The sequence below is a fragment of the Natator depressus genome, chromosome 12, assembly GCF_965152275.1.
Source record: "Natator depressus isolate rNatDep1 chromosome 12, rNatDep2.hap1, whole genome shotgun sequence".
In the NCBI taxonomy this organism is placed as follows: domain Eukaryota; kingdom Metazoa; phylum Chordata; order Testudines; family Cheloniidae; genus Natator; species Natator depressus.
This window is the reverse complement of record NC_134245.1, coordinates 31,659,453-31,680,013: the sequence shown is the minus strand read 5'-3', so window position 1 is coordinate 31,680,013 and position 20,561 is coordinate 31,659,453. Positions and strand designations below refer to the sequence as shown.

Here is a 20,561-nt window from a genome sequence, read left to right as displayed (position 1 = left end):
CTGGCCTGTATCCTGCTAAGCCTCTCGCTAAACTCAGTGGTAAAATTCCCATTGATTTGAATGGGGAGCAGGAGTCTGTACCCTTTACTCACTTCTCACTCATGTAAATCTCTTATTGAAGTCAGTGGAAGCTTTGCCTGAGTAAGAAGATACGGCCCCATATGTCACAAGAGAGAGTTAGTTCTTACTCTCTACATCGCTAACAGTGTCCCATTTCTGCCATCGCCCTATGGTTTTTTCTCATTTATTAACTACATTGCAAAGAATGTTCATTAAGATGTGCACAAAAGAGGCGACCCTTTGCTCAGTCTGAAATATGGTTCAGAGTGTGATACAACCCCCCCCACCCCCCCAACTCTTAAGCTTTTTTCTAAAATGTAGCATAACCCCATTCCCAACATCAAGGGCTCGGCTTAGTGGAGTGAAATATTTTTGTGTTTGTACTACAGTATTTTTCCTGACTCCCCACATAGGATCACATCTGAAAAGGGGAAAATATTCCTAGCCACCTGAGTGTATTTTTCTTTAACAACTCTTTGCAATGGCAACTGTGCTGTTTGCTCATTTTGTTCAGCAACAGTAAAAATACGTGGCTTTACTTATTAGAAAGGCTACTACTTCCCTTTTTTTATTTACCCCACAATAAAAGCTCTTCTTTAAAAACAAATCCTCACTAATAATAGTAGCAGCAAATTTTAAGTTTACAAATGGATGTCCCCACCCCTCCCCCCATTTTTTTTCCTTTTGGACTAACTTTGGCACAGCTGCTTCATTTCCCTGTATTCCCCGCGCCCCGCAGTATGTAAGAAGTTCTTGAGCAAGAATCATTCATAATTTTTAATACCAATTTCTCTGACATAATATCAGGCACACAGTTCTGCTGCTTCCTGGATTTAGGGAGGAAATGATGCATATATCAGAATTATCTGTTCAGATGCCAGAACCACATTGGTGTCAGTTCAGCATGTGCAGCTTTGAAAGGAAATCCTCTGTATTTATTACTAAGATCATCATCTGAACTAAATGGACTCACTGTTTCTGACACCTGTTCAGATGACTGGATTTAAAAATTCCACATACAAAAATACTTTTTTCAGTAGTGAAGGTTTTAAATAAACATTTTCTCCTTTAAAATCACTAATGTCATGTTGTCAGTAGATACCTTAAAACATGGAGATTCCAGTTGTTGCTGTGGCAAATGTAATATATTTTGCCTGCTTAACACATCTTTCCACACACTCAGGTTGTCTGTATCCACATGTATCTATTTTAAGTGCACATCTTGTTGTAAATAGCACAAGCTAGTACAACAGGACACAAAAAGGTGAGAGGTTCTTTAAAGAACTAATTTTTTCAGAGACACAGTTGAGCATTCATACACTACAGTTTTAGCACTTTCTAATGAATTTAGCAGGCTCAGTGGATGCAAATCAATAGATGTTAATGCTGTACACTCCACAGCATCCGTTACTGTAGGACAGTTAGTGTAGACTCGAATTGGTGGTGGAGGAGGACCAAAAATAAAGCTTACCACTCTTTGGGGGGGTGACTGCACTCAGATTTGTGAGTTCAAGACCAGAGCAATGCAAAATATTCCAAGATGAAAGCGATCAATGCCAGCTCTAAGTAACACACGCGGGGTTAGATGGGTGTGTTGATAGTTACAGCTAATCAGTTAAACTCCTACTATAGTCACCATCACCTTGATCTGAATCTATAATTTGGCGGTGTGCTTGAGGGCTGCTTGTTAATTTATCACGGATTACTCACCGAAATTATGAGTTTTGCAGCGTGCTGTGCCCACATTTCTGGTCGTCAACTCTAAAACAGTGCAATTTCTTACACTGCAGTAAAATACTTTAGGCCTGTAGTTTTGGCAGAGTGAGTTTTCGGATGGAGATTGCCCTGCCCGCATAAGCGCTTGATTTTAAGTACTGTATACTTTGACGTGTTTTCCTTTTAAATACATATCCACCAGACATCGTGCATGGAAGGAATAGAGGACAGAGCAGAAGTTTGCTAGAAGTCATCTTTCCACAGGCATAGAGCAAGAGACAAATCAAGCAATGTCTAAAGTTTCCAGCGGGGTGAGAGGATGAAGTGTCACTGATGGCCTCTCAATTGTTAATTTATAAGGAAGTACACTCCCGAAAAATGTTCTCTGCAGCTCTCCCCCTTTAAAACAAAATGTTAATGGCTGTGTATGGAGGCGTAAAGGGGCTCAACACCCTATTTCAATGCGTGATCTGGCCAACTATTCCGCTCCCTCCTGCCTCGGTTTTCAGTGTCAAACAAGCGTCCTTGAAGCCTCAGTGGTGTCAGGCAGACCAGCAATACACATTCATTTCCCAGGCTTGAACTCGCCAGAATTTGGATCTACAGTCACACCCCAGCCAGCTGCAGAATGGCAAAGATGTTTGTTCCCTTTTGGCTTCTTAAATCCAGGCTGGGGGGTTATTCAAAATAAAGACATGAAACTCCCCAAACAAAAAGAATAAACTCCCCCTCCCCAGGAAAATCTCTAGCACTCAAATAGCCCCTCCCCACATTTCTCCCGCATAAACTCTTTGCTTCCAAAGTATATTGGGCGTTCCTGACGTTGGGTTTTCAGTGTAACCATCGGCCGGCGGGTTGATGCGTATCAATAGTTGTGTTATGACTCGGAATGTTTCTGGAAATGAAATACCTGCTCTGAATCCGCTTAAATAGCATCCTGTTGACATGAACCCGCAAATCCCAAACACTGTCCCCTGTACCGCTGCGGTTGCAATGTGGGGTACTGAAGCGAAGGGCAGGGCGATTAAAAAACTACGTCTGAGACCACGCGGGTTATAAGTGGATGTCTCCTGTTTCGGTCCTTTCCCCTCCACTTTATTATGTAAATGTGAACCCGCGTGGAGAGATCGGCTGTGTAAATGTGTTCCGGTCTGGGTCTCCGTTTCCGATCAGGAGAGGTCATTCCCTCGGGACAGCGGGCTGGGGGAGGAACCAGCATTTGTGTATTTCCCCCGGGTACTGTCAGGGCTCAGGCCAGACAGAAACGTGACCATTAAGGGCCCGATCCTGCTCCCACTCAACTCAAATAGGGGACGTGGGGGGAGTTCCCATGGACGGGGCCAAAGCATTTCAAGGGACTACGGACGGCGTCTGTCAGCCCCCGCTCCCCCCCATGCCTTGCCCAAAGGGCGCCGACCCGGGCGCCTTCCCCCGCCGAGGGCAGCCTGTGTCCCTTCCCAGGAACACAGACCCACCGCGGCGCATCGCTTGGACCAGCCAAGCCGGGCCGAGCCGAACCGAGCCGTTCCGCCGCTCCTAGCCCAGCCCTGGGGCAGGCGCGGGGCGGAGAGCAGGTGGCCCCGGGCAGGGGCAAGGGCCCGGGGCTGGCCGCTAGCCCCGACCCTCCCCGAGCGCCCGAGGACGGGCCGAGCGCGGCTGCGGTTCCCGGCACGTGTTCGCCCCTGTAAGAAGCCGCTTCGAGTCCGAGGGGCGGGGAAGCGGCTCCGTTCTGCCGGGGGTTTGCCCAGAACTTCGTGGGGACGAGCCCTGGCCCAGCCGGGGGCGTTAACGCGAAGTGCCCCCTAGGAGGCAAATGGGCAGGGGCCAGCCCCCACCCCCTTTCCCAGCGGGGGAGCCAAGGGGCTACCTGCCAAGGAGGCGACCCAGACCAGAAGCGTTGGGGCAGGGGGACCCCCATGGCCACCATGAGCCTAGCCAAGGAAGGGGGGCGCAGGGGCTGGTACCTCTCAGCGCTGCCCCAGGAACTGGGGGGCGGGGGGTCTGTGTCTGGGCCGCCGGGCTCACCCAGGCAGGGGCGTGGGGCAGCAAACAGGCCAGGCGGCTCACACCTCCCCAACCACAGCCAAGGGGGCTCTCGGGCGGCCCAGCCTGGCTGTGTTACTGCAGCGGGCCGGAGGGGAGGGAGGCCGCTGCTTTTGTGCGCTGTCTAAATTCAATTCCTGAAGGATCCATCCATCCGTCCAAAGCTTAGTGCCGGTGTGTCATGCAGGCGGCCTTCCGCTGACTGATCATCCCTTAGGTACGTTCCTGGAGCCAGCGGTGCTGGGATTTTATTTGGATTCGGCCCCTTTTGCCTTTTCTGTCTGATAACCTGGGCTCACTTAAACCTAAACTAAAGCCCAGTGAAGTCACTGGGAGTCTTTCAGTTAGGTTTGGGATCAGAGCCTTGGTGGCTGGGGGAGATGGGGGTGGGGGAGGTTTGGGCTGCATGCTTTGTAAATCATTTGCAGTTGGGAGAAGAGCAGTTTTCCAAATCCAGCTGATTTTCTCTCTGTCTCTCTCGGAGATAGAGTTTAATGCTCCATTTTAACACAGGCTGATTAACCTACCTGGAGCCAGAACCTTCCCTTTCACTGATTTTTAAAAGTAGAAATTTACAAGATCTTGGAAACTACAGTAACTTTAAAGAGTGGGTTTTGTGTGTGGGTATCAGCTCCTAAAGTTGTGGTATTCTCTAAAAAGAGTCCCAGGTTTCTCAAACACTTGAGGCCCTTGCAATGAAACATTGGCAGTGCTGAAAGGTAAGTAACACTGAAACAAAAAAGATCCAGTTCCTTTCCCTGTCCGCCCCCCACCCCCAACTGCTTCCTAATTCACTGATGAAAGTACTGTAATACATAAGAAGCCAGGCCAGAGTTTGCAATACATTTCACTGTTTTGCAATATAGGATGAACAGACTTCACTTTTGATAAGAGACCTACTGCAGAGTCACTTTGGAGACAGGAATAATATAAGATTAAATCTGCTTAAAATTGTATATTCATGCCACACCACATTCCCTCTCTAAACTGAGCAGAGTCTTTCAGCAGCCTTTATTGTAAAATCCTTTTTAACACACCGCATTATAGAGGAGCAAATTTATTAAATGATAACTCTCCTGTACCAACTTTGTCAAATTAAAAGAAGAAGAAAAAGAAGTGTTATCAGCCCTGTTAAATTAATAAATCTGCTTAGCCTCTCCAGGCTGTTTTAGTGCTACATTTCTTGGAAACTCTTTTTATTAATACCTGATCTTCAAATAAACCTGTTAAATGATTCTGTGCACTGTGCCTGTGAGAGATGTGTCCACTCTGTTTCAGGTCTCCTTTGAATTGATTGAACTATTGTGGTTCTAGATAAGGGATAGCCTCATCAAAGACTAAAGATAATAGAGCAGGCTGACCACAATACTTTTTTGGATGGTCTTCAGGTGTGAGAATTGAATACCTATTCCTCCCAACTAAATGCATTAATAACAGAATGGATTCATCAATTGGCATGAGAGCAGAGGTCATCTTGAGGAAAATTACACCAAAGGTCTAAAAAAGTGATCTGCTTTAAGAGGTCCTGGGCAGGATGCCAAATAATACATATAATGAGACACTGTCCCTTTTCTCCAAAAATAACAGACAGGATCAACAAGATTGTTAGGGAGGCAAAGGAGCTGTCTTGAAAAGCCTTCATCAGCCACAATGCTTTGCTATGAACATATATGTGGGCATTTACATGATCTGATTGAAACATTTCTGAATAAACATGATCTAATATAAAATTTCCCACTACAAGGAAACATTGTTTTAAGTGGCATGCTTGAAAATATTTAAATACGCCATTCTATTCAGTTTGATGTTGAAAGTGATCTTTACATTGTGGAATAATAATTTAGTTGGCACAAATTGTACAGTTGATTTTTTTTTAAAGCTGCAGAGCTATTTTGCAATCAAAATGCCAGATAAACCCATAGATAGTCTTGCTTTTTTTTTCAATCTTAAATCAGATATGCAATTTTTTCTTGCTATGTTTATGTCATGCTATGACAATACATTGATGTAGCTGCAGCTATACTTCCTGCAGAATACTTGTTCTATATATGTATACATAGTGTATATATAGTCCAATGGAGAAAGTTAGATGTAACAAACATAACAAAATACCCATATTTAAAGAGCATAGATTGACTCACTGGTTTATCTCACTTATTGTACAAAGATTAATTGTAACTGTGTTGAATCTTTTAAAATTAGATTTTAAATATATTTTGACAGTCTGAACTTGTATAGTGTGAGTAACCGTAGGGAGAAATGACAGCTCTGGTTTTGTTATTAAACTGCTGTCTGGAAAATAATGGACTATGTACAGAAATTGGTAATTATTTTGCCAGTTACATTAGCACAGCTAATAATAATAAAAAAAAATTATTTAAGAAAACTATAGGAAGCTGAATGCTTTCAACTATTGTAGTTTGATATTCACTGTCAAGACAAAAATTGTATTTTTGTTTTACTAAGATAATTGTGCTATCACTAAGATCCTCGTGTTATTAATGCGAATAAAGGCCAGGCATGCTATTTAAAAATTGTTTCATTTTAAACAGTGTTCCATTAAGTTCATCAGCACTAGAATACCGTTAATAAATAATACAGAAGACTTTCTGAAATTAAATTAGCATCCAATCAGAACAGTTCTGCTCTGTACAATATCAGTAAAAGTGACATATTTTACAGTGTTTTAAATTTCTTTATTAATTATGTTTTGTTTATTTTAATATATTTACTAAATTAGGTACCCAAGAGAATCTTCTACATCGGTGATGTGAAAATGCCTGTTGCCTGAAGTAAAAAAAAAAAAAAAAAAGGTACATTTTGATTTTCATTTGCATACTTGAGTAAGAGTTTTTGTTTTTTTTTGTTTGACTGTTAATATGGAGCTTACTTAATAACCGATGGACGTTAGATTGGGCTCATATTCAGGTGTGTAAAAGTGACCTGGGCAATGTGAATGTTTTCTACTTTTGTTTACCAAGCATGTCTCCTATGTAGCATAATTTATATTTTATTCCTTGCGAACATCTTCTTTTTTTGTCTTCAAATCCTGGCATTCAGAAACGAGCTATGGTGGTTAAGTATGAGACTACAGAAGATCTGTCTCAAATCTGGATGAAAATGATAGATGTCTGTATTATTTTATGTACATGCCCAGAATTTCCAATTGAATGAGAAGCATAATGCTGTCTTCCTCTCCCAAATCACATCTATTCAGTCTATCCCATTTACAGAATATACAATATTTAGGAAAATGAGAAGATCAAACTTTTATATATACACACACACACACACACACCTCGTAGATTCAGGCAGACATATGGTCCATGAGATCTGTTTATTATCAGGCTCAACTGTAAAAAAACACTAAGCGGTTTAAATGGGATTTTCAATTACAGAGATCCCTGTGTGAGTTTAATTATGAAATCTCTTATTTTAGACAAGAATACAGCCTACGACACTTATATCAACAATTAAGAGGTGTTATTAAACGAAACACTGTTCATTTTTATTAGCTCATGCAACTGAGTTTTATTTTTATTTAAAATTTGGCTGTGCGGGGAAGGGGGGTTAATCCTGTAGAATTCACGTGAGTCAAACTCCCATTGACATTTGCAGGAGTTTTGCTTGGGTATAGGCTGCAGGATTGGGCCAGGGGAGAACTTCATAAGAGACACATTTTGTGACCTGATTCTCCTCTCAGTTTACCTGAGTTAGTGACGGGTGTAATCTCACTGATATCAGTAAAATTACAATTGATTTATAGTGTTGTAAGCGAGAAGAAAATCAGACCCCTAGTTTTATTATGGGTCCTTGCAGAGCATATTATGTTGCATCTATTGAATAGGCTTGAACAGGAATTTTAAACATAATCAAGATACTTGTTTTCACTGTTCAGTGAAATGTACACTGTTCAGTGTATTGTCTATCAGCTCATTGCTAACAAGCGTTCTTTATTTTAAATAATCTGAGAGCAATCATTGCTAATTTTGTTCAGTTATCTATGGACATGTTTTTTAAAAGCCTTTAATTTAATGCATAATTGTAATAACAGGACTTTATAGGCACAATGTACCCTGGCCTGGAAAATAGACACAATAATTTCATTTACTTGTATATTTTTTTGTTGTCCTGTTAGGCATTGTTGAAAAAACAGATCCTGTTACTTTGAAACAAATATATATTGAGTCTAGGAAGAGTTAATGAACTTTTATGGCCAGGTTGAGATTGGACTGACCCCTATGGTAATATTTCATCTAAGGTTACTGTTGGGAGAGAAATCAAATTTCAGCTGTGAACATGATTGACAGGTAAATGCAAGAAAAAGAGAGACATCTGCTCAGATGGGGAATTTGGGAAGGAGAAGGACAGTTCAGGGAAGTTTCTCTGTGATATTAGGAATAATAAGCTTAGATATGAAAAGTCCAATACTTTGCACTCTCTGGAGGCTCACTTAGTTTATTCTCATAAAGTCAGTTTGGTTAAGGGAATTTAGTACTATAGGAGGATAGTAGTGGACAGTGGTCTCAGTGATCTCAATGCTAATTTGATTTCTTTGAAGGGATTATGTTATTTCAAGCATATTTGTAGCAATGCAGGCAATTGATATGGTGTGTGTAAATAAAGTCTATTGTAGCTGTTGATTAAGATACATTCACTATACAAACATCTCTTTTGGTATCTGTACAGGTAGTAAGATGATGGACCAAATAAATGCTCGGCATAATTCCATGCACTTTTTCCTGTGAAAGTCAGTGGGAGTTGGTTCATGTTCCTGATATATATCACTATATTAATAATGAAATTAAAATATCAGCATGGATATGAGGTGGTATTTTAAGCGATAATCCATATAAAGCAGGGGTGGGCAAACTTTTTGGTATGAGGGCCACATCTGGGTATAGAAGTTGTATCACGGGCCATGAATGCTCACAAAATTAGGGGGTTGGGGTGTGGGAGCAGGTGAAGGCTTCGGCTGGGGGTGCGTGCTCTGGGGTGGGGCCAATAATGTGGAGTTCAGAGTGCGGGAGGGAGCTCCAAGCTGGGGTAGGTGGTTGGAGTGTGTGGGGGAGGGGATGGAGGCTCCAGCTGGGGGTGCGGGCTCTGGGGTGGGGCTGGGGATGATGGGTTGTGGGGGGTGCGGAAGAGTGCTCTGGGCTGGGACCAAGGGATTTGGAGGGCGGGAGGGGGATCTGGACTGGGGCAGGGGGTTGAGGCGTGGGAGGGGGTCAGAGGTACAGGCTCCAGGCAGTGCTTACCTCAAGCAGCTCCCAGAAGGAGCAGCATGTCCCTTCTCCGGCTCCTGTGCGGAGCCACAGCCAGGCGGCTCTGCACGCTGCCCCATCCGCAGGCGCTGCCCCTGCAACTCCCATTGGCCATGGTTCCCAGCCAATGGGAACTGCGGGGGCTGCGCTTGGGGTAAGGGCACCGTGCAGAGCCCCTGGCTGCCCATACTCATAGGAGCCGAAGCGGGTACATGCTGCCACTTCCGGGAGCTGTGTGGAGCCATGGCATGTGTGGAGCGGGGCAAATGCCTGACCCCAGTCCCCAGCTGGAGCGCTGGAGTGGGGCAAGCCCCTGACCTTGCTCCCCGGCGGGAGCTCAAGGGCCGGATTAAAATGTCTGAAGGGCCGGACCGGATGTGGCCTCCGGGCCGTAGTTTGCCCACCCCTGATATAAAGCCTCTAGTGATGTTAGTGTGGGTCTTGTGCAAGATTGAAGGCTGGTATATGGCCATAAATATTCTTTCCCAATGTATTTGTTACACTATCCAACCTTTCCTGTTAATTTTATTTGGTGCAGAAAAGCATTTCCACTTTCTAGCATAAGGGAGTCAACAGCCAGGAGCAAAATGCCACAGCAAGGGCCAAATTATGCCCTGTGATATGTGTCTCCATTGCCTTTGAGGTCAGTGGGATTTTAATGCTATTTGTGTGAAGACCAAATTTGGTTCTTCTTACACAGACCGTAATATAATGCATAAAACTTCCGTGGCATATTATTGGTCAAGTTCCCTTCGAAGTTAATAGAAGCCATGTATGTGCACATGTAGCCAAGCTAGGCCTTTTTTTAATATTAGGCCTGTTTCAAATGTGGAAGGTATTTTGCTATGTTAGCCAAGAGAATGGGAGCAAAACCCATTTGAAGATGGTTTAAACTATATTAGAAAAAGCTGCTCTTACAATTTACAGGGTGTTTTACAGAAATTCTAGGTAAAACAAGTGTTATACACAATGAAAGTGTAAACTTAATAAATAGTGTAAAATCCTATCTCTTCATCTCATCCGTATTCATCTGAAGAGAGGGTGAAAATAGCTTGTGTCCTTATGATCAAAGAACAGACCTTTTTATCACTGAGAGCCTAATCTGGCAGTTGTTACTCAGGCAAAACTCCCATCAAAGTCAGTTTATTAGTTTTGCTTGAGTTTAAAACAATTAAGACCTGAAACATGTTTGCACTAGTGTGATTTCTGCTGTTGTTTAGTTCTAACATAGAATTTTAGTTTAAGTGCTAATAGATACAGTCTTTCTCTGGGGTTTTCAGTGTTTGTCATTTACCAAATGATCTACACTTTTTAAATATATAGTTCACATTGATCAGAGACTGAAAAAGTAGCTCTTTAATGTGCAATATGGCTTATGGCTCCAAAAGGTGCAGTGCTTAGAAAAGGGGACAGTTTTAGTCTAACCACTATAGACTCGCTGTGAGAACTTAGTCAAATCAATTGATCCCTTATGTAGCAAGGTACTTAAGCACTTGCCTAGCTTTAAGCATGAGTAGTCAGTTCCATTGGCTTCATTTAAATATGTATTGCCTTTGATCTCTGTATACCTCACTTTACCTAGCTATAAAATTAGGTTATTAATTCTTACCTTACAGGAGTGTTAGGAGAATTAAGAAATATTTGTAAAGCTCCCTGATGCCTTCTGCTGAAAGCTGGTTTATGTAAATATCTTGTTTGTAGTAGTGTTGTAGCTGTGTTGGTCCCAGAATATTAGAGAGACAAGGTGGGTGAGGTAATAGCTTTTATGGGATCAACAGAAAAAATGGTGTATGCCAGTTTTTGTACTCCACATTTACTGCCTTCTTTTTCCTTTTTACTAATTTTCTCCTTCTTTTGTTTTAACCCGTGAGAAGCTTGTCTCTGTCATTAACCAGAAGTTGGTCCAATAAAAGATATTACCTCACCCACCTTGTCTCTCTAATATGCTGGGACCAATACGGCTACAACAACACTGCATATATAAATATCTGTTATTTATATTTGTTTTGTGTCCTTATTTCATCACTTTGGATGAGGAATATAAATGACAGGTATTTAGATACAACGGTTCTAACTGCTCATCATTTACGTTCCACAGAAACTCTTAAAACAGGACTTAAATGGTCTGTGGGACTTGTCCATGCCCTTTGCCCAGATGTGAATTTCATCCCCTGAACAAAGTGGGAGGTTTGGGTGCCCAATTAAATACAGGGAGCAGGCCCTCAAATAGCAAGGAGTTTTCTGAAAGGCAGACCCAAACTGTTTTTTTTTTTCAAATAATAGAATCATAGAATCATAGAATATCAGGGTTGGAAGGGACCTCAGGAGGTCATCTAGTCCAACCCCCTGCTCAAAGCAGGACCAATCCCCAACTAAATCATCTTAAATATAACATGATTCATTACCTTAAGCAAAATGATATGTCCTTGAAAACCCTTCATTACTGGTTCACTGGCTCACACATGCACACGCTCACAAACCAGCTGCCAAGACTTATGGCGGTCAGGCTGCCTTGTTCATTTCCCCGCCCCCTTGTCGATGCCATTACATTAGTTCCCAAAGTTTAAGCCATTTTCGCTCACCAGTTGTGCAGCTTTATTTTTGTCTATCAAAATTATTACTATTGTTTTTTTCCCTGCCCTGCTTTCTTCCCCAGATCCAATAATGGAATCTTCAGCTATGAATTTGCTAACCATAAAGATTTTTGCTTGAACTGTTTTCAAAATGCTGTGGTAAAAATAATAATAATAATAAGCCTGTGAACAACATGCTGTGCCACTCTCTCAAGCATTGCACATCTATGGGAAAGATAATAAAGATATTAGCACTCATATAATTTCAGATAGGAAATGAAACCAGACATGAAAGAGACACTAGCTCCAGCTGTTGAGTAGGAATCAAACTAGCTATGGGAATTACAGGTACTGTCACTGGAGACAGCCTGACTTCTGAGAAATGACCTCAGGTGTGGAAGCTTGCTGTGGCCCCTTGCAGATATTAACACCTAATTAACAATCTGCAAGAGCATCCTACAACTTAATCACCAGTAAGGTGAGCATGACAATCAGACAGAGTAGAAGGAATAGAAGAAAAGAAATGGTAATTTTTCCTCTGCACGCATCATCTAATAACCATGGTTATTCAGATGCAGCTAAATGCGATTTCCTTTTAGTCATTTCAGTCTATTGGAAGGCACAATATATTCATTTGCTAGCAGGTAGGGAGCGGAGGTGAGAATTGAATTGATCTGAGATATTCTGAAAAATTGACCTGGAGGTCATTCATAGTTTAAATTGGGAAGTGAGACCAAGTTTATTTCTTCTCCGTCTTCCTCTTGCACCATTTTTTGCTTCCAGACATGTTATCTTGCATTGTGTAATTATTTAAACATACTCTGATTCCAAGTAACTTGTTCTCTCAAAGTTAATCAAAATAAAGAGACCTTTTGTTAGTGGTGATAAGTAATTAAATAGCCGGTTTCATGTTATGAGGTAGTACTGTACTGAGTTATTGACGTCTTAGAATCTGATTCCCCAGGCCTTATGCGGGTGAGCAGTCAACAGTAAGGAAATCTGCTCCGCCCTTGCACTATGGTGATGCAGTTGCACCAGAGCAAACTCCAGCGGTGGAGCCGCTGCTTTGGCACAAAGCAGAGCTTATGTTGGTCCAGCTTAATCAGGTTCCAGACCAAACTAAGAATTTCATTAATGCAGGTAGGGCCGAAAGCTGCAGGATTGGGTCCTTAAACGTGTTTTCGTTTTTGAGTATATAAGATCCTAAAAGAGCGAAGAGTGTTTGAAAACAGCCAGTAATAAAAATAGCTGTCATTCAGTTGGCAGGTATTAGACAACTCACATGTGTAAGGGCTGCTCATGTGAGTATGGGTGTGTAGAACTTGCCCCTAAAATTTGCTATGCAAAATAAAAAGTGGAGTGGGGAAAATGGTGCATGCCCCTTGTTTTCCTCCACATTTACTACTTTTTTTCCTTACTTTGCTTTAACCAGGGCCATGAGAAGTATGGACAGGATTGGACCCCCATCTATCTATATACTCCAGTTTGAATACTAAGGGCCATTTGCTCTGCACACAGCGCTCCCACATGTTTCTGGGCTTAGTGGGAATTCTGTGTTCATACCGCTTGGCCTCAGATTATATTGTAATAAGGCAAGAACACAACATTGAATATATTAACCACTCATCTTCCATAGAAACAGCCACATCCCATCAACTATCTCGTTCTTTCCTTTCAAACAACAGGAGATCCTCTCTACATTCACCATTCTGTTCATTCCATCATACCTTTTGGCTCTGTTTTTACATGTTGGCTGTATGCTAAAAATTTAACAGGACCATAATGTCAGCTGTACCAGATGAAAGGCGAGCAACATAAAAGTTGAAATATATTATTTATCTCGTAGTTTGCTTCCAGGATGCTCTTCCCCTTTTTGTTATTGCTAATGTTTTGCCCATGATGTTGAGCTCACTCTTCGAAAGCCTTTGTCCCCTACAGACAAATATTCATATTAATGCAATCCATCAGCAGTTAACAAGTTCCAAAGCTCAGGCCTGTATTACATGTACATCCCAAACTCACATTGTTTCCAAAAGAAGGCTTGGGTGCACGAGAACTGCAGGATCAGACCCTGCAGTGGTCATTTTAGATTTGGAGAGTTTTTGGCCTAAGCACAAGAAATGCACTAGGTAGGCTAAAGAAGCAGCTCAGTTCATTTGTTCAGTGGGAGATTTGGTCATTCTCACCCAGTGCTGTGAGTTTCTGTAGAAGCAGGGGAGAATGTTGGTCTTTGCAGGGGGCCAGAAGCTAAAAAGAGAATTTATTTGGGACTTTTCCCCCCCCGATGTGGCTCACTTATCTTACCCCACATTTTTTACCCTCTTGGCTTCCTTTGGCATTCTGCCTGAGTAACAAATACAGGATCAGGCCAGCAATGTTGTTTAACCTTCATAAAAACCTTTTCCCCTCAAGATTCAGTGTAAAACTCTGAAAGTTTTCTTTTCTGTCTACAGATGTTGCCGGTTTTACTTCCTGAGTTACAGGTTGAGATAAAGTAGAGATTCCGATTTTTGGGAATCCCCCTGGCCTTTTTCTTTGTGCAACAGAAAAAAAAAAAAGACCTCGGATTATTTTGCGGATTTTTTCTTTAGCCTGCTGACAATTGTCAAATGTTCATTCTAGCAAAGGGCTGTTTGGAGGGAACAGCCTCACTGTACAGCCGACAGGAATAATTTGCAGTCCTCTTTGGAGCGCAGCTATTCGGAGGATGTGTCACTTTACTATTTCTTTAAAATTTAATTGGGATCAGGCAATCCATGTGTCTCCAAACTTTTTGTCTGTTCAGGCTCTAGTAAAGCCATTTATAATTTATAATCAACGTTTGGTATCGTGAAACTAAACTGTAAAACAGACTTCAGGGTTCCAGTCATAAAATAAATATATGATAAATATTGCAATGAGGCTTGTGTAGCGCAGCTAACAACAGTACAGTGCATACTTATATATAGTTTGTTCCAAAGGTAAGAAAGATCTAAATAATAGATTACTGGGATGTGCTTTTTTTTCCTTTCCTTTTTCTTTTTGGTACAATCAAATGCTAAGACACATTTATAGCTTTAGTTATTATTTTAAATATAAAATGACGTATTAATTTATTAAACTCATTTATATAACCACGTTATTTTTATGTCTTTATTTATATTCTGTACTATTGAGCAAAACTGCATTCATACTGGATTTTTCTGTCTGTTGACTGTAGTGAGCCTTTGCTTAGATTTTTTTTTTTTCTTCCTAACAAGGCAGCTCATTTAGAAAGAAATGTTTATGTGAAGTGCTTGTCAGTTGGCATTTTTACTGGTGCGCTAACCCAAAGGTAAAATATAAAGGCACATCTTTCTCTTGCTGGCTTGTTGCTACTAGAAGGGTTCCTCCCTTGTTAGCTTGATAAATAATTTTACTAGCGGGAATCTGCTGAATTTTTATGCTTGCTGTCTATTTTCTGCTTGCTGCAAATAAATTCCTGCACTCAGAGGGCACTAAAACTCCAGACACATGGTATTTTCCTATTTTGTTGCTGGTTGCCTAAAATATTTATTTCGTTGTGTGTTTTTAATGAAATCTTTAAAAAAGTAAAGAATGAAACTGCAAAACCTGTTTGTTTTCCTATTTCCAGATGAAGATTTTTAGCTTGCTCCTCATGTTTGACTGTATGTGTAGTGCCTTGACTTTAACGTGTTATCACAGGTGATCTAAATAAGCAGTCTTAAATCATTCATTGCTTCAACTACATAATGGTTTTCAAATTACAGGCAGGCATTATTTATTGGCAGGATCAGCCATTTAAGCATTACTTACCATTTTTAATATAACTTTTAGTTTCCCTGTTTGAGATCAAGAGAGGTAATTTGTGAAATAAATATAATTCTAGATCTGATAGGGAAAGCGCCAAACAAGATTTCTAATGCATTGCAATGTTGAAATGCAGATGAAATAAATTAGTTTTTTGTTTGTTTTTAAGCACCATTTTGCAGTTGTTGAAGCTTCATGAATTTTGGAATTTAATTTAAACAAACAGAACCTCCCTCCCCCGTCCAGCAAAACATGGCTCCCTGATTTTTAGATGTTGCTCTACTACTGTTTTGCACTGGCTTTACAGCACTATCCTGTGCCCCAGCCTTTCGGTTTTTCAGGGCTTTGTGGAGTTTGCTGACGTGACTGACTTGTGGAAGCTGGATTGGGCCTCAGATTTGGGATGTTTTGGGGAAATTGATGGTTACATGGGGGAGGCAGAAGTGTCGAAGAGGTCAGACAGATAAATCAGAAGAAGTGCTGTAACTTTCACAAAAGAGCAGTTACAGCTGCGCACATCAGGTTTTTTTAAAAAACAGAGATGTTATTTAGATCTATGCTGGGTCAGCTTTCAGTTCTGAGACCCTGATGCACACTGATGGTGGAGGAACTAATCAACTTTTTGCTAGCAACAAGAAATCCCTGTGGACTCCTCTCAGCAGTCTCATGCGATTATATGCACAGACATAGTCAGCATCACTCAGTCACACATTTGTGCAGTTTACACAATGTATAGTTAAAGGTCCCCGGGACACAGGCTACTCTAAATTGGAGAGAAAAGAGGAACATGTATTTACATCTTTACATGCTCTTTAGAACACGTAAAGAATCCATCGGTAGCCCTGACTTCCTCTCTAGGGGACTGGATATAGAGCCTTTCTGATGGCATATTTGGTATGTGAAGCTGAGTCTTGTGGTAACCGTCCTGTTCCTGGTGCACAGAGGTCCATATAACAGACCACCACAGTTAGCACTGGTTGGCAATCTCAGCAGAGAAGCCAAGAATTGGTCCAGATCAGTGTTTAGGCGCATTGGGAACCTTCCAGGGGAGAAAAAGATGGTGAATGAGGAGGAAGGGACATTTGGGCCCTATTCCAAATGCATTTTTCTCTATATTTAAGAGATGTTAAAACTTTCAGTACATTATCAGGAATGTGGAATCGTCATGGCCTCCTGGATATTCTGTTCTCAGCCATCTGCATGTGTGAAAACCTATCAATTAGTTTTGTACACCCTTTTATTTCCTGCATTTGAATGGCAGAATTCCATGAACCCATCAAGATGTACGAATGATTCACCAGGGATATTATGAACATTTTCTTTTAGCTCCTCTTCAGAACTTTGGGCCAAATCTTTAAGTTCTTCCACAGGCCACACTCCCATTGATTTCCTGCTATATGTAAGGACTGGGGCCCAGATTTAATTGAAGGCAATGGAGTAGCTCCTGTAAACACCAGGTTTGAAGCTGTATATATTGACCACAAATGAAATAATGGGATGGAGGGAAAAAACCAACCCATGCACAATTGTCGGAGAAGGAGGGGGAGGTTTGGCCAGTGGGGCAAACTATTTCTCTTCTGAATGCTGCCATGGAGATATAGATGTTACCTTTTTATTTAAGATCTTGTCTGAAGAATCTACATACAGTAAACTGCATGGAACTAAATTTACCCATATGAGAAGGGCTAATATGACACTGCCAACAGTTGAAATGGGGTTTCCTAGGGTCTAGGCGTCCCTAATTTGATTGTTACTTTGCCTCTTTTCAGGAGGGAGGAGTAGGGAACAGTAAAACTGAACATTAATCACCCAGGGGCAGTTAAGTTAACCGTGGGATTCTCACTAATTTACTGTACTAAGTATAGGACATACTACAGTAAAGGTAAACATAGTGCAATAAACATTTATGTTTTTAATTATATCTATTGTAGAATTTTTTAATAATGCTGGATCCTTAGAAAATGTCAGAATAGGGCAATGTTTATTTTTATAATCTATGCATATTGATTTTTATTGGTGATAGTATTGTGGGTTGTGAGAAAGAAGAATGAAATGTAGTGCAAAATCCCTGGTGTTGGGCCATTCTTTGACACAGAATTTTCTGCAGAACTCACTGTCTTCTCCGATATTTTACCTTTTTCCTCTGTACAATTTGATGCGAAAGTCTTGATACCCCTCCCTTTTTTTTTTTTTTTAACCTGGATTTCCTTTACCATATCCCCAGGATACAAGAGATTTGTTTGATTTAATTGAATTAGTAAACACATTGTACGGATAACTGTGACAGCAATAACGGTGCATTTGTAGCCCTTTTTTAATGTGGCCCCTTCATTGTTGCAGTTAGCACCTGGAGGTACCTTTTCAAAGCGCTGCGTGCGAATTTAATCGTGTGAGTTCCATTAACTTCAATAGCAGCCATGCAGCTAAACCCCTGTGCACAAAATTTATCCTCCGGTGGTGATGTTGCCAGTCAGCTCTGTACTGATTCAGAAGCATGCAGCTTTAAAGTGGGTTTTGGTAGGTCCAGTCCTTTCTTCGAGACACTAGCAAAATGTGACAAATGTAGATGGACCTAGGAAGATTTTTCACTCATCCACACAGACCTTTGATCAAGACAGGAGCCTTTATTTGAGTATTTAACATGTAAGTTACATTGAGAACCTCTGGTGCACATGCTATTTCTCTTCTAGGACAAACAAGTGAGAGGGCAAATGGAGAAATGAAGCCTCATGACTCTTAATTCCTCAATGCTGATGCACCATAAGATGCATTGGAGTCAAATGTATTAACCTTTATGAGTTTTGGGGGATTTTCATTTCTAGAATGTGCCAAATAGAACCTGTCCCTGAATAGGATTAGCCAGCACCACAGAATCCACCTGCTAAATTTGAGCACCTCAAATCTCTCAGGATTGTGAGTCCCTGATTAAAGAATGTGGCGATCAAGAGCCCTATCCTGAATGGTGCATAGTGCCTCCTAAAATGTGACCTGAACTCTCACTCCGGGCCCCTGATTTCTACTCCACTCTCAGCACTTCAGGCGCCAGTTCTCAAAATTATGTTGACTTAGCTATGCTCCCGTCAGGAACTCTAAGCATAGCCCCAAAGGCCTTCAGTGCTGCACTACTAGACAGCACTTTTTAGCTTTTGAAATGTTTTTTAATACTCTGCAGTGCCATTGCAGAGCAGCTGTGTCATTGCAGTCACTCTGGGTGACATGGTTGTGTCATGAACAATAGAAAGAATATCTAGCTCTTACAGAGCGCTTGTCATCGTTTAGATCGCAAAGCATTTTACAAAGGAGGTCAGTACCATCATTCTCATGGTACGGGGGGAGGAGACTGAGACACAGGGAGAGAGGGAACTTGTCCAAGGTCACCAATAGCACAACAGCCATTAGATGTCCAGAAAGTGCCATCACTTATGGTAACTGTGAAGCCAACTGAGCATCCTCAAGGAGGCCACCCAATGCTATAGACCTACTATATTTCAGCAATTTCTTTCTTCTCAAGTTTCCTGGGTCTGATTGTCCCATCCAATGCATGGGGTGCTGGCGAGAAGTGGAGTGCAAGTTGCACCAACAGCCTTGCAAGCAGCAGCAAGTGGACCAGAGTGGGAGCTCTGTAGTACTTCTCGTGATGATGGAGCACCTTGGTATGCTGTAAGCACTGCATCCAGAGAATGAATGGCCATGGGCAAATGGTTGTGATTAATAGGGAGGAGTGGTTCAGGCAGTGGTCCACTCCAGTACATATGCAACAAACTAGCATAGAGATGGTACCTGAGGCAGCTGTGAATCGCACCTATTGGGAGGTCCATCTGGTTGAAAAGTAGCCAACATAATGGGATACTGTGGCCAAAGAATATGCAACAGTGAAAAGGTATTTTTGCTTGTCCTTTCAGTAGCCAGCATCAGTTAGCTCCTGCAGAGGGTCTGGGGATTGTTGCCAGGTCATGGATGTGGACACTGGGGAATTTGCATGTGTATAGCAATGTGTTGGGGAAGTTCACATTTCAGGGGAGAAAAGTCCATCCCACCCTCGTTACAAACATCTGTGATGCCGTCTCACTCACTTCATCCAGGATTCCAATTCCTGTGTCAACAATAGCCCATTTCTTTTAGGACACAGTTTGGGGCAGTCATACAAAATGACACCATCAGAGATCTGACTTGATAAGATATCACATTTATGTGGTGATTCCCACACAAAGTGCTTTATAAACTAGGCCTCTCTGGGGTAGGAGAGCAGCATCTAACCAGTACACAAGATACTGTACTGAGCAACAGGAAATAGTAGCCATGGTGTTTAAGATTGCAGCCAGAAGATCCAGGTGCAGAAAGCTTCTAGGAGACCAGTTTATGTAGATGAGGAGGATGTTAAGCCAGTGGTTCATATCTGAGCTGCAGCTGAAGCAGAGGTGAAAATCTATGTGTCCTTCTCTAAGCTCCCTAAAGAACAGAGTTTTAGTAACCAGTTTTTACTGGAAAAAAAGAAAATATAATCTTCTTTACAGTAGTTCATTTTGTTTTCCAGAGTGATTAATGAATTAAGGATGCATTATAGCCTGATTACCATTGTGCAATAAATCTAAAGAACAATATCTGCCAATATGATAAGGCTAGAAGGACTTTTTTTTAAGCTTCACTTTCAGCTGTTAAAATTTTGGATTCAAATTTATTCTGGCTGTTGTACCACTATCCTTTTGAAACCATTCCACAAGGAAATAAACTGTACAAATGGGTGGTGTTAGTACAGTATATTATGGGGACGTTTTACCTTTGCTCAGTTTGAAGTGGAAACAGAACGGTATGTAAACTCAGCTGGAGTACTATGGCCACTTCTGGAAAGATGTGGATACATTAGAAAGTCTGGAGGAGAGCAACAAAAATGATAGAAAACCTGACCTGTGAGGAAAGGTTAAAAAAACTGAGCGTGTTTAGTCTTGGGAAAAGAAGATTGAGGCTGGAATCGAATCAGTCTTCAAATATGTTAAGGGCTGTTTGAAAGAGGACTATGATCAATTGTTCTCTATGTCCGCTGAAGGTACAAGAAGTAATGGGGAGATTTAGGTTAGATGTTAGGGAAAATTATCTAATTATAAGCACTGGAATAGTC

The 20,561-nt window shown here is 41.5% G+C and overlaps 1 protein-coding gene across 1 annotated transcript in view; it reads left to right on the top strand.

The window, feature by feature from the left end:
* MAF (MAF bZIP transcription factor) overlaps window positions 1-20,561 on the top strand; it is a 237,248-nt gene that overhangs the window by 6,004 nt on the left and 210,683 nt on the right. Inside the window, exon 2 of the mRNA XM_074968813.1 lies at window positions 6,560-6,632. Within this exon, the coding sequence (XP_074824914.1) occupies window positions 6,560-6,593 (34 nt within the window). The 3' untranslated portion in view covers window positions 6,594-6,632. The remainder of the gene's footprint in view (window positions 1-6,559; window positions 6,633-20,561) is intronic.